The 12,927-nt window shown below is 46.1% G+C and overlaps 1 protein-coding gene across 1 annotated transcript in view; it reads right to left on the minus strand.

The window, feature by feature from the left end:
- Positions 1-11,259: 11,259 nt before the first annotated feature.
- The window catches only part of gria4b (glutamate receptor, ionotropic, AMPA 4b), a gene marked incomplete at both ends in the record, with an annotated part of 127,557 nt that continues 125,889 nt past the window's right edge, over positions 11,260-12,927 (minus strand). Inside the window, one exon of the mRNA XM_084447309.1 lies at positions 11,260-11,424. Coding sequence (XP_084303435.1) covers positions 11,260-11,424 — 165 coding nt within the window. The remainder of the gene's footprint in view (positions 11,425-12,927) is intronic.

Raw genomic sequence — 12,927 nt, forward strand, 5'->3', positions numbered from 1 at the left:
TATAATGACGAGGCATCGCCGGCACGTCTCTTCTTTCTTCAGTTTATAGTTTTTGGTCTAGCACCTGTCACTTTTCTCTCTTGGATGTGTGTGTATTTTCCGTCACAATTTATACTCTTAAGCATTCTCTATTAATTCCTGTGAGAATTCAGTAGACAAAGTGCCATTGTAAACAGATCATTTATCTCTCCCCTAAGGCTCTGAAGAACTGCGGATCGTACTGCTCGGAAAAACAGGGGCTGGAAAGAGCAGTGCAGGGAACACCATTCTAGGCAGGAAGTGCTTCGATGCAAAATGTTCATCAAAATCTCAAACCCAGGACTGCAACAGACAAGAGAGCAGCGATCAGAGGGAGAGCGTTCTGGGGAGAAAAGTCACGGTCATCGATACCCCAGGGATCTTTGACACTAACAGGTCTGAGAAAGACCTTGAGTATGAACTGGTGTCGTGTCTGACAGAGTGTGCCCCTGGACCTCACGCCTTCCTGCTGGTGTTTGAGGTGGGGAGATACACAGCGGAAGACAGAGAGACCGCGAGGAAAATCCAAGACTGGTTCGGAGAAGACGCCCTGAAGCACACGGTCGTCCTTTTCACACATGGAGACGAGTTAGACGACGGCATGACCATTAAGGATTTTTTAGATTATGACGCTGATGCTGACAAGAAAATGAGTAGTCGTAAAAAAGACAACAAGGAAGATGGCATGAAAACCCTAAAGAACCTTGTTCAAGCGTGTGGAAAACGAGTTCATGTGATCGACAATAAGTACTGGAAGACCAGAGAGAAGAAGAGCAGTGAGTTTGAGCAGATGAGCGGTGAACTTCTGCAGATGATGGCCATGATGCCTAGTGCAAGTGCAGATGTAGGCCTACAGGAAAAACTGCCAAAAGTTACTGATATGTTGAAGTCGGGGGTACCGACAGGGTTAGGGGGTGGAGCAGATGTCAGTGAAGGTGAACAATACCGGAATAATGATCTCCAAGTCTCAGAGCTCCTGAAAACCATATCTGCTATGATGGAGGAGAGTGGTGGCTACTACACTAACCCAACTCTGGAGACGCTGGCTAAAGCGATAGAGGAAGAGGTGGAGAAAATAACTAGCGAGTTGGAGGAGGAAGGAGAGACGGAGCAGATGTCTGAGATTAGGAAGCGAGCCAGGACTAGAGTGAAGAACAAGGCATTGAGACTGCTGGTGGGGGTGAGCACCGGGGCGCTGCTGGGGGCGTTGCTCGGTCTGGCGGTTGGAGCAGCGGTTCCCATCGTCCTGGCGGCTGGCCTCGTCACTGCGGTGGCAACTAAAGTAAGCATGGACTTGGCGTCTTCACTCGGCAGCGGAAAGCCCCTGGCGTCTGCCATCCTCCAAGCAGGAGGCGCGTTCTGCACAGACGTCAAAAGTGCCGTGAGATTGGGTAAAATCCTCAGTAAGGATGTAGGCACTGCAGTCGCAGCAGTGGGGAGGATGGGTGTAGCGGCTGGGCCCTCAGGCGCAGCAGCCGGGGTAGTGAGCCTAGACACGGGGGCAGCCGTGGGCACCAGTCTCGGGGCCGGGGCCGCTGCAGGGATAGGGTTCGGAGTGGTAGCCGGTGCTTTATTTGTGGGCGGCGCAGTTGGAGGCGGGGTGAAGGGAGCCCAAGCTGCGAAGAGGGCAGATGATCCCGACCAAGCGGCAAAGTTAGCAGTCCGGTCCGTCGCCAACGAAGCTGAGAAGGTGATCAAAGCGGTCTGGGAGGGCCCTCAGAAACTCCTCCTACCAGGAGGAGCACAGAAGCAGCTGCGTCATAAGCAGTGAAAACATCAAGAGAGGGAATTAAATGTTTTTTTGTGTGTTTTTTTTGTAGATTAGTGTGGAAAACAGTACGCCTGCCACCCAATGTGTTCTACTGGAATTCAGTACATATCAATGGTGTACAACACTAATACGCTCACTGTACTAGAATGTAGGCTACTGTAAAAGTTAGAGAGCACTTTTAGTGCTCTTTAAAATGTTTAAAACATACAATATAAAGAAATTATTGATCATTAGTGTTATTTGCTCGGTTAACCTGTTGATTATTTTGTTGTATGTCTAGGATTGATTATAAGTCCGTTTTGTAATTATGTTTTTCACATTGACATTGTGTACGTGTAATTACTGTGTCCTTAATGCTGCTGATTCAAACTGATAAACATGAGAAAGAAACAATGTATTGATTACCCAAAGACAAAATACATAAAAATAAATAAAAAAATGCATAAAAAGTATTCACTAAGCAATCATTTATTTGAGGTCATATGTTCCTTATTTTCTCAACCAGACCTGCTTATCACATGGCTGAAAGTCAAATAAAAATAAAGAGCCCTCCGTATCATCCTTGGATACGACCACTACCAGCCCACCCTCACCATCTGCAGGCAAGACCTCCGTCTGAGTTACGCTCAACACGTCCAAAACTCCCACTTGAGAGAACTCCTCCCCCCCTCTAACATGTCTGTTTCTGGGCGTTGTACCAGGCAGGCCAGTCGGCTCCAGACCATAAGAACTGAGCACTACAGGAACTCTACCATCCCCTATCTGACCAGACTGCTTCATGAACTTGATACCCCTCCTTTTAAATCATGTTTGTTTGAATGTATTTTCTACTGTTTATTTGTATTGTATTTTAGAATTGTAATAGGACATATAATCAACCCTGTGTGAACATGATGCAAGTTGTCCTAATTTCATTTTAATTTCAAACCTTTATTTATGCTTGAGAGGCACTGAGGTTGCCCTCATTTACAGTGACGACGAGCGAACAATACGTAAACAACAACAGCAACAACAAAAGGACAGACACACAGGAAGGTATATCAAAACAGTAACTAAATGGATAAACTCAATATCAAAATAGTAAAAAATGTTAAGATATACTAAAACAGTTACAGACAGATGTACAATGGTGCATAATCATGAACTTGAACTTTAAAAATGAGGGCATTGAGTCCAGTTTTAAAAAGCGTTGGAGGACATTCCAGGAGTGAGGGGCATTAAAAGAAAAAGATTTGCCAATGTTAGGCAAGGCAAGGCAAGGCAAGTTTATTTATATAGCACATTTCAGCCACAGGGCAATTCAAGGTGCTTTACATGAGACATTAAAAGCATTAAAACAAAAGGCAAGACATTATAGACATTTAAAACAAAAAGCAGGACAAATAGAATACAGGAATAAAAGTTACAGTGCAGTATACAGATAAACATAACTCTTAGAAAGCAGTGGCAAAAAGAAAAGTCTTCAGGCTTGTTTTAAAAGAACCAAGAGTAACCATGTTAGTGTATTAATAAATAAATATCTAATAAATCTCAAACTCTCAAGTATGACTCCTTACATTGTCCGTTCTGCTGTCTCCTGTTAAGGACCGAGGGATCTGAGGATTCTGCTATTGGGAAAGACTGGAGCTGGCAAGAGCAGCGCTGGAAACACCGTACTGGGAGAAGACGTCTTCCAGACATCCTGCTGCTCGCAGGCTGTGACTAGACACTGTGAGAAAAAAACAAGCGCCCATCTAGACGGGAGGCTACTGGAAGTTATCGACACCCCGGGGATTTGTGACCCCGCGAGGGAAATAAGAGATGAAGTGTTGTCTGGGCTGGAGGAGTGTGCCCCCGGACCCCACGCCCTGGTGCTGGTTCTGAGAGCGGGCAGATTCACCCAGGAGGAGAAGTCTGGTGAAGAGCTTACAGAGATGGTTTGGAGACCAGATGTTCCGTTACACTGTTGTTCTCTTCACCCACGGTGACGACCTGGAGGACGGGCTGACCCTCAGAGACCTCATAAACGACAACTCTGACCTAAGAGAATTAATTGACCTTTGCAGAAACAGAGTTCATGTCGTCGACAATAAGTATTGGAACAAACGAAGCAACAATGACGAGATAGTTGCTGAACTATTGGAGAACGTGAACAGCCTGGCTAACGACATGAGAGGCGACGCTGCTGTAGAGACCTTGAAGAAGCTGGGGGAGATACAGAGCCTATTACTGTCTGGATCAAACTCAGCTTTCAGTCTGAAAACAAGCCACATTTTAGAAGATAAAGGCGATTGTGAGAGTATGGAGACCAGAAGTAACAGCTGTCAGGTCAAACACCTTCTGAGGACCATAGATAAGATGGTTGACGAGAACGGCGGCCATTACACCAAAGCGAAAAGTTCATGCTGCATCCTGTGAGCAGGATAGGTCACATGACTTATTGTTACTCGCTGACACATTCCTGCCAGTGATTGGCTTGTAAAAATAGTCATAATAAAAACTTGCAACCAAAGCATTAAATCCTGCAGAATCGTTGGATGGTTTAAGGATGAGTATCGCTGGGATGCAAATAAACTTTGAATGCTGACTTTTTACAATCTTTGTCTTCTTGACATGTGACACGTGCACACCTATAGGGTTTTCACGGCCCGTCGTCAGTCGGCCATGTTGGAGGTTGAAGCTACTGAATGTAGATAGCTAGCTAGATAGATAGATCAATAGACAGGTAGATAGACCTATCTATCTACCTATCTATCTAGTTGTTCGCCTAAACCTGAGCTTACACCTGCTAAACCTAAGCTTAAACCTCCAAAATGGCCGGCCGTGAGCTTGAGATAACACAATGACCTGGTGCCATGCCCAGCTCAGAGGCCATGACAAGAAGGACAGAGCAATGCTGCAAGAGTAACAAAATATATTTATTGACTAAAGTAAAAAAAAAAAAAGGCTTAAAAATAAGGATGAGGTGTGCCCATCAGTAATCAGGTGATGAGTGGGTGTGTGTAGTAATGAATGAGAGGTGTGAAGCAAAAACTAAACATAAAAGGACAGCGTGGAAAAAGTTCAACAAGGATCGCCTGCTCTTAAAGCAGCCCTGCCAGGTGTAGGCGATCAAGGCAAGGCAAGGCAAGTTTATTTATATAGCACATTTCAGCCACAGGGCAATTCAAGGTGCTTTACATGAGACATTAAAAGCATTAAAACAAAAAGCAAGACATTATAGACATTTAAAACAAAAGGCAGGACAAATTAAAAGCATTAAAACAAAAAGATAGACATTTAAACAAAAAGCAGGACAAATAGAATACAGGAATAAAAGTTACAGTGCAGTATACTGATAAACATAGCTCCTCTTAGAAAGCAGTGGCAAAAAGAAAAGTCTTCAGGCTTGTTTTAAAAGATCAGCTCCTAGTCGGCCCGGCTACCTGCCAGCCGGCCAGGTGGCAGGGTTTTGGGCTGACGAGCTGCTTGCACAGTGGTCCTGCAGAGGGAGCCAAAACACAACACATGATAACACACAAAACAGCAAGCAGACCGCCACACCTGCTCACTCACTGTTTCATATCACCACTAGATGGTAATGATGGGCTATTTTTAACACCTCACTGGAGACATGCCATGTAGGTACTGTACCGGCTTACTTCAAGACCAACATTATTCAAAAAAACAACAACAACAAGGACCTGTACAGGACTCCGTGACTACAGACCCGTCGCCCTGACCTTGTTGGTAATGAAGTCTTTTGAGCGCCTTGTACTGTCCCATCTTAAACCGTTACGGACCCACTCCTGGACCTCCTGCAGTTCACTTACAGAACCAACAGGTCTGTGGATGACGCAGTAAACATGGCCCCACAGCAGGGACCTTCACCATCCTGTTTGTGGACTTCAGCCCCGCCTTTACTGTGACATCATCACCCCTGCTCTGCTGCAGAACAAACTCTCCCAGCTGCACGTGCCTGACTACTGCCTACTGGGCAATAAACCCGTTTTTTTTTTTACATATTCTATACCATCCAGCGAGAAACACAAATGACAAATCACAAAGCTCATATTTATTAAAATGCTTTTAATTATATGAATTATAACTGGATCCACTCAGGAATCTGGGAGTGGGACCGAGAACAGGAGGAGTAGAAAACGAGAGTTGCATACACAGAGAAACATAACAGTAAGCACAAGTCTAGTATATCAATGGGACTTGTAAGTGGTCACTTAATTGGTCACCCAGTTTCTGCAATCAGTTTGACAGTTCATTCATCTGCAAAACAGACTGTACATTTCCTTAAAAATAAAACTTGCAGACTTGTTTTACATCACAGTCAGCCCAGTGTCTGGGGCCATGGGACCAGGTGCTCCTAAGCAGTTCAGTATTTTGAGTTGCTGTGAGGCTAGGGGTGATTCTGCTAGCCTCTTGCGCTGCCTCCAGCCACCCCTGTCTGATGCCCTCTTCAGGTACTTGGTAGCCTCCTGCTGCAGTGCCTTCTCAGTGGTTCCCCTCGTGACTGGGCTTTTCCACGTAGCCCCTAAGAGAGATAAAGAAGATATTTGCTCAGAAACACATTTCTGCTTCATTGGCACAGCGACAGTAGAAAAGGACAGGAGAGGAGGAGACTGACACCTTCAGGTATCCATTAATTCGGCATGCTTTAAATTCTAAGCATGATTTATTTACAACAGACTATTACATTACACAAATTCTCAACCTTTTGTAAGGCCCACTTCTGATTGTTACAATTCTGAGGACCTAATTGAAGCAGATCCTGATCTGCCCCTTGGTGAATTTTTCACTGTTTACCCCATTAACTAGACATTGAAAGAGAAAACAACACTACCTCTGCACTTGTTTTATCACAGATCACAGTGGTCGATGATCAGCCCAGACAGGAATGAAGGTCACATGTGGGAAAAGACAAAACATGACATGAAAAGTAGACACTATCATTACTTAAAAATATGTAAACTGTATAAACTTGTGATCATGATCCTGAGTGCAGTTTCTTAAGTGAGAGGAGAGCATACATGCGCTCATTGCACGGAAGTTTTCCTCAGTATTGTGACAATATTACTACTTTTTAAACCCTTAATAAGCATTATTTGACCTTTCAGTTCTCTTCACTTACATAAACAGACAGTGAGTGTGTGGTCTCTGAAATAATAAAGAAATATAATATATAACTAACAGAAATACTTACACAAATAATTAAATAGCCTAACTCAAATACTTACTGAATTGCTGAAACTGAGTGCGGAACGCACACAGTCTATCTAAGCCTGTTGTTGCCCTCCTGTGGCAGAAAATGCAGTCTATCACCCGTAATACACATTTGTAACCAACTAACAAGAACGTGGACTAAATCATACTTGGACAAAAGAACGTAACGAACATAAAAATCAAACAAAGTACAGTTACTCTTAGCTACCAATAGCCTATAACCAGAGATTACATGATAATAGTATAAAGAAGCTATCAAAATCCCTACCGAAGTCATAGCTAGCAACACTAATATAGCTAGCAATATAGGGCTAACACTAATCTACCAGGCATTTCTAAGCAATGATAAAACATTGTGGTAGAATCTCACCATTAAGGGATGAACCAGTACACTTTCATCACCTTGTTCAAATATAATTAGGCTATCCCTCACACTGTTATCCATCTCTATACTAATAAAAGACTTGCAACTAAAGAGCTACAACACAGTAGCTGGCGGCTAGGCTAACATTACGTTAGCTAACTAACATTAACACTAGCTAGCTAGTTAGCTAAGCTAAATGTATCAGCTAGCTAAGATAGCTGCGGTAACGTGAAGTAGCATTAACATTTGAGTAGCAAATGTTCCCTCAATACACCAGATATTTTTTTAAAACATGTTTTATGTGATGTTTGTATACAGCTTTACATTTTGAACCAGAATGAGCTGGTTTTCAGTGACTAGGTTGCTCTAAACTACCCTCCAGTGACGGTTGCAAGCAGAATTTTGACAGTATCCCAACCGAGTTCCACCATGGGAAAGGGACAGGGGAGGGCGTGCCATGCAAGTGGAATTCCGACGGCATCCCAACAGAGGTCCTCATGAGTTTTACCATCAGAAAAGTGACAGGGCAGGGCGTCAGCGTGTGCGAATGCAAGTGGAATTCCGCACGGAGACCGCTACCGACTCGCCAGCAGAAATTCTCCAGCTGTTTACCAACTGCACCCCTCTAGACAACCCCCAGTAGAAACACTCCAGTGGATTGTCGCTCTGATTCCGATGGAGGACCGATATCTGTGTGCCATCTGGGAAAAGGTTGGAGTGAAAGGATGAACGTGTGGGGGTTTGGGGTATAGTCCCATAAAATCATCCCCATCGGGTCTTGAACCCTGATCTCCTGGGTGGGAGTCCAATACTTTCACCGCTACTCTACTTGTGCAGTGGAGATCGGCGAATTGATTTTGGTGTCCTTCTTTATTTTGGTGTGCTGGGACTACTGCCTCTTGTGTTGCCAACAGAGAAACGCAGGTCAACATTGACTGGAGGGAGGGAGTGTCAACCGGGCAAACGCTATCCTAGGTGCTGGCTTACAGCCACTCACAAAAACACCACAAAACATGGAGCATAGGGGCAGAGCCAGCGCATTACTGTTCAAATCCAGCTGCATTTGACCAACCTCTCCGCGCAGCCCACTATCGGCGCAGACCAATGAGAAGACTTTTGGAAATCCAAGAGTCCTCTTCTCATTGGTGTCCACGAATGTCAACGTTTCTCCCCAGAGGTTCTCGCCGGGTGCTGAGGCATAAGCCAGATGTAGCTGAATGGCCTATTTCACAGTGCGGTGGGGCGTGCGTGTCCCCCTGGCGGTCCGAGCACTGCTGCTCCCCTCTCTGCCATATGTTGACATCTGTTAACAGCCGACGTCCACAGTGACCAACCCCCCCCCCCCGGCCCCCCCTTTGATGCTGTCCTCTCTCTTCTGCAGCTACAGTAGCAGCCTGTGGCCCTGTTCACGCAGCTGTGCTTATGAGGGCGTACCTGTACATTTTCAAGCAGGGTCACCTTGATGGAAGGTGGAGGAGGAAGGTGTAAAGGTGACGTTGTGGTCACTGTGCTCTACAAGGTGACTGGGTGGCCTCTGGAGGCTCAGACCTGTTGTTTTGTCATGTTAACGGTCATAGTGCTCTGTACTTTGCTGCAGCATTAGAAACCTATGTGAAAACACTCACATTCGGTGGAAATATGAATATTTTTTAACTGCAAATTCAATCTACTGTACGGATCAATCTACTGAACACAGACAATCGTTCCCTCCCAGTCCAGTTCACAATGAAGACAAGTCACAAAGCAGTTGGAATTTATTTTTACTAAAAAAAGATCAAAATAAAGAAGTACAATTGGAACTAAAATAGGACGCCATTTTAATTCTGAGCTTTACAGTTGTATGGCAGGATCAAAAGGCATGGCCTGTTATATTTTAGCTGGTTTATCCTTTCAAAGCAAAGGTCCCTCTGCTCTGTGTGTGTATTGGTGGAAGGGGGTGAATGTGTGTGTGTGTGTATTGGGGGAAGGGGGTGAATGTGTGTGTGTGTGTGTTTGTGGGCAGGGATGATCAGTAAAAAAAAAAAAAAAAACTTTAAAAGATTGAACAGTTTGCCCAACAACAATAGTAGCAGACACAAGTTCTGTCAGGTGAACTAGCTAAAGGAGAGCGTGATGGTGTTAGTCAGTGTACTATTGCAGCCCAGGTTGATGGTGTTAATCAGTGTCCTATTGCAGCCCAAAGGCCTTAGATTGTCCTTCCATCACACTGGTGTTGAAAACATCTGTGAGAAATGTACTGACGTCAGTGAAAGGGGTTTTGCTAGTGTCTAACCTGCTGAATGGACCCCAAGCCTATCAGAGGGCCCGTAACGGAGAGAGCCTATCAGAGGGCCCGTAACAGAGAGAGCCTATCATAGGGCCCGAAACAGAGAGCCTATCAGAGGGCCCGAAACAGAGAGAGCAAAGGCTCGGACTATGGCTTCAGTTAACAAATAGTGTCAATGTAGCACGGTGTCAGTTCTGTATAGAGGATATAGCTTAACAGTTGTGAGAAAAACGATAGCTGTGGGAAAATGGCATTTTTTTGTTTTTATTACCTTTCATTCTTGCTGTGTCTTTGTCCCCACACACGTGATCATGTACCAGATCATGTACCTGCCATGTACCAGATCTACCCAGGTAAGAGAAGCGGTCGGCAGTCGCTGGAAACCAGGTGGCAGACGGCTCTTAATCACTCGGTACAAAAACCCCCCAGATCAAACGACGGAGAGTTTGATTTCGACTGCAGAAACGTGGTTAAGCTCACGACGTCAATGAGCCACTTCCTGGTCTACGACTGCACAGTGAGGGGGTTGGCCAAGTGGGCGGTGGGGCTATGTAACATTCACAGCTGAATATATGAATATGTAGATAACTGGTGTCAGAATATGGGTTGTTGACACCGTCCCCGGGTTGTACTCTACAGAATGTAACGCGTAACGAATGAAATGCCGACGTCCATTTTCTCTTCCTCTCGCTCAGTCATTATTGCGATGATTCATTTTCTCTAAAGATGGCTACAAAAGAGGAAAGTGTCTTCTGTCCACTATTGAACCTGCTATTTACAACAGTTTAAAAAGCAAGCATGTTATACAGTCTCCTCTATGTACAGCAATATTTTTTCTTTGTTTTGTTTTCACAGAATATACATATTTACTAATCTTCACAGTTTATTAATCATATATTAATTTATATCAATATTGTTGTTATTAATACATATATTTCCCATGTCCTTGGTGACAGCAGGGGTTAAACACCTGTAGGTTACTGATATTCAGTGAGATTGTTGTCTTGTCTGCTCCTGTCTGGTAACAAATATTGTCCATTTTGAAAAACAATCTCGATTGTGATTCAGTTTGCCAATTCACAACAAATCCCCAAAATGCACAGTTTATTTTTCAAGTTTACAGTTTTCTGGTCTTCTTCTGTCACCTTTGCTTGGCTCTTAGTTCCCTTCTCCTGCGCTGCCGGGCGGTGTTCCTTCCTCAGGCAGTGACGCGCGGTCGTGGGCGCGGGGTCTTCCAGAGGATGACACAGTCTCCATGACACCCAGAAGCCTCATGTGGCCACTCACACACACACACACACACACTCACACACACACACACACACACACACACACAGATCAAATTCCAACACTTTCCCACAGAAGTTCATCCTTCCCTTTCCCGTTTGATTCTACGACAATCAGCCACCAAGAGTCTCTCTCTCTGGTCTCTGCAAGGTAACATCTAGAACGTATTCCTCCGCGTTGGTTAGTCCCTTCCCGTCGTCCCGTGATGGCGGGTGGCGGCGGCGTCCGGTGGGGTGTAACGTTAGTTGTCCTGTGTCTAGCGGGGGGGTGAGGGGGTGGGTGGGGGGGGGGGGTAGTACAGTTGTTATGGTAGTGGGTGTTTTTGTTGTTGTAATAAGGCACTTGGGAGGTTTTTGGTTTTCAAGGGAGCTCGGAGGAGACCAGGGCCAGGCCGGAGCTCTGGCGGAGTGGGGGGCCCGCGTGCACGGCCTTGGGGCAGTCGGGGGTCAGCACGCGGCCGTTCTCCCCCACGCTGCCCGTGATGGACAGACGCGCCTTGTTCCGCATGGCCTCCGTGAAGGTCAGCTGCAGGGAGGGGAGAGAGAGAGAGAGAGAGAGAGAGAGAGAGAGAGAGAGAGAGGACAGGAAGAGAGGGAGGTCAGAGTGGCGGTGGGGAGAGTGAAAGAAATGTCTCAACATGCCTACATTGAAATTATGAATATGGATTAAGATTAGAAATACCGTCTGGACTACACACCGCTGAATCTCATCTACACCTATCGGAGCTCGTCATCACAGCCTCCGAGCCTCCGAGCACATGGGGTTATTTTTTTTACAGGTGGGGATGATCGATGTGGGATCGCTGACTAAGCACCGGGGCAGATAACGAAGAGCGTGGGGGCCCTTTAGTACCACCGGGGGACACATCGGCACACCAGAAACACACACACTCTGCTGCGCCCAAACACATCTCTGGACCTCGGGGAAATATCTACAGAGAAGAGTCCTGAAATCAATAAGCTCTTAAAGGGGCAGCTTTCATTTACCTTGTGCCTTAAATCCCAACAATGCTGTTATTCTGTTTGTGATGTAATTTATGGGCTTAATGTGTGCCTGGGGGATTGGTTTCTGGTGTGGGTACTGTTTGATGTGTCGTAACAGATTGGGGGACTGCAGTGGCTGTGTGTGTGTGTGTGTGTGTGTGTGTGTGTGTGTGTGTGTGTGTGTGCGTGCGTGTGTGTCCTATAGGCAACAGCATGACAAGCAGCCGAGGTGGTGACATCATCGTCACGCCTCATAAAAAAAGTCTCCGTTGAGCGAGCGAAGCCAGGAGACAGACCAGGCAGGTCACATGACCACAGACCAGGCAGGTCACATGACCACAGACCAGGCAGGTCACATGACCACAGACCAGGCAGGTCACATGACCACAGACCAGGCAGGTCACATGACCACAGACCAGGCAGGTCACATGACCACAGACCAGGCACGTCACATGACCACAGACCAGGCAGGTCACATGACCACAGACCAGGCAGGTCACATGACCACAGACCAGGCAAGAACGGGAAGGGGGGGGGGGGGGGGGCGTGGGGGCAGAGAGAGAGAACAGAGAGAGAGAGAGAGAGAGAGAGAGAGAACAGAGAGAGAGAGAGAAAGAAAGAGGGAGAACATAGAGATGGTGAGAGTAGAGAGTGAGGGAGAGAGAGGGAGGGAGAGAGAGGGTGAGAACAGAGAGAGAGAGAGAGAGAAAGAAAGAGGGAGAACAGAGATGGTGAGAGTAGAGAGTGAGGGAGAGAGAGGGAGGGAGAGAGAGGGAGGGAGAGAGAGGGTGAGAACAGAGAGAGAGAGAGAGAGAAAGAAAGAGGGAGAACAGAGAGATGGTGAGAGTAGAGAGTGAGGGAGAGAGAGGGAGGGAGAGAGAGGGTGAGAACAGAGAGAGAGAGAGAGAGAAAGAAAGAGGGAGAACAGAGAGATGGTGAGAGTAGAGAGTGAGGGAGAGAGAGGGAGGGAGAGAGAGGGTGAGAACAGAGAGAGAGAGAAAGAGAGAAAGAGGGAGAACAGAGATGGTGAGAGTAGAGAGTGAGG

The sequence above is a fragment of the Borostomias antarcticus genome, assembly GCF_949987555.1.
Source record: "Borostomias antarcticus genome assembly, chromosome: 1".
NCBI classification, from domain to species: Eukaryota; Metazoa; Chordata; class Actinopteri; order Stomiiformes; family Stomiidae; genus Borostomias; species Borostomias antarcticus.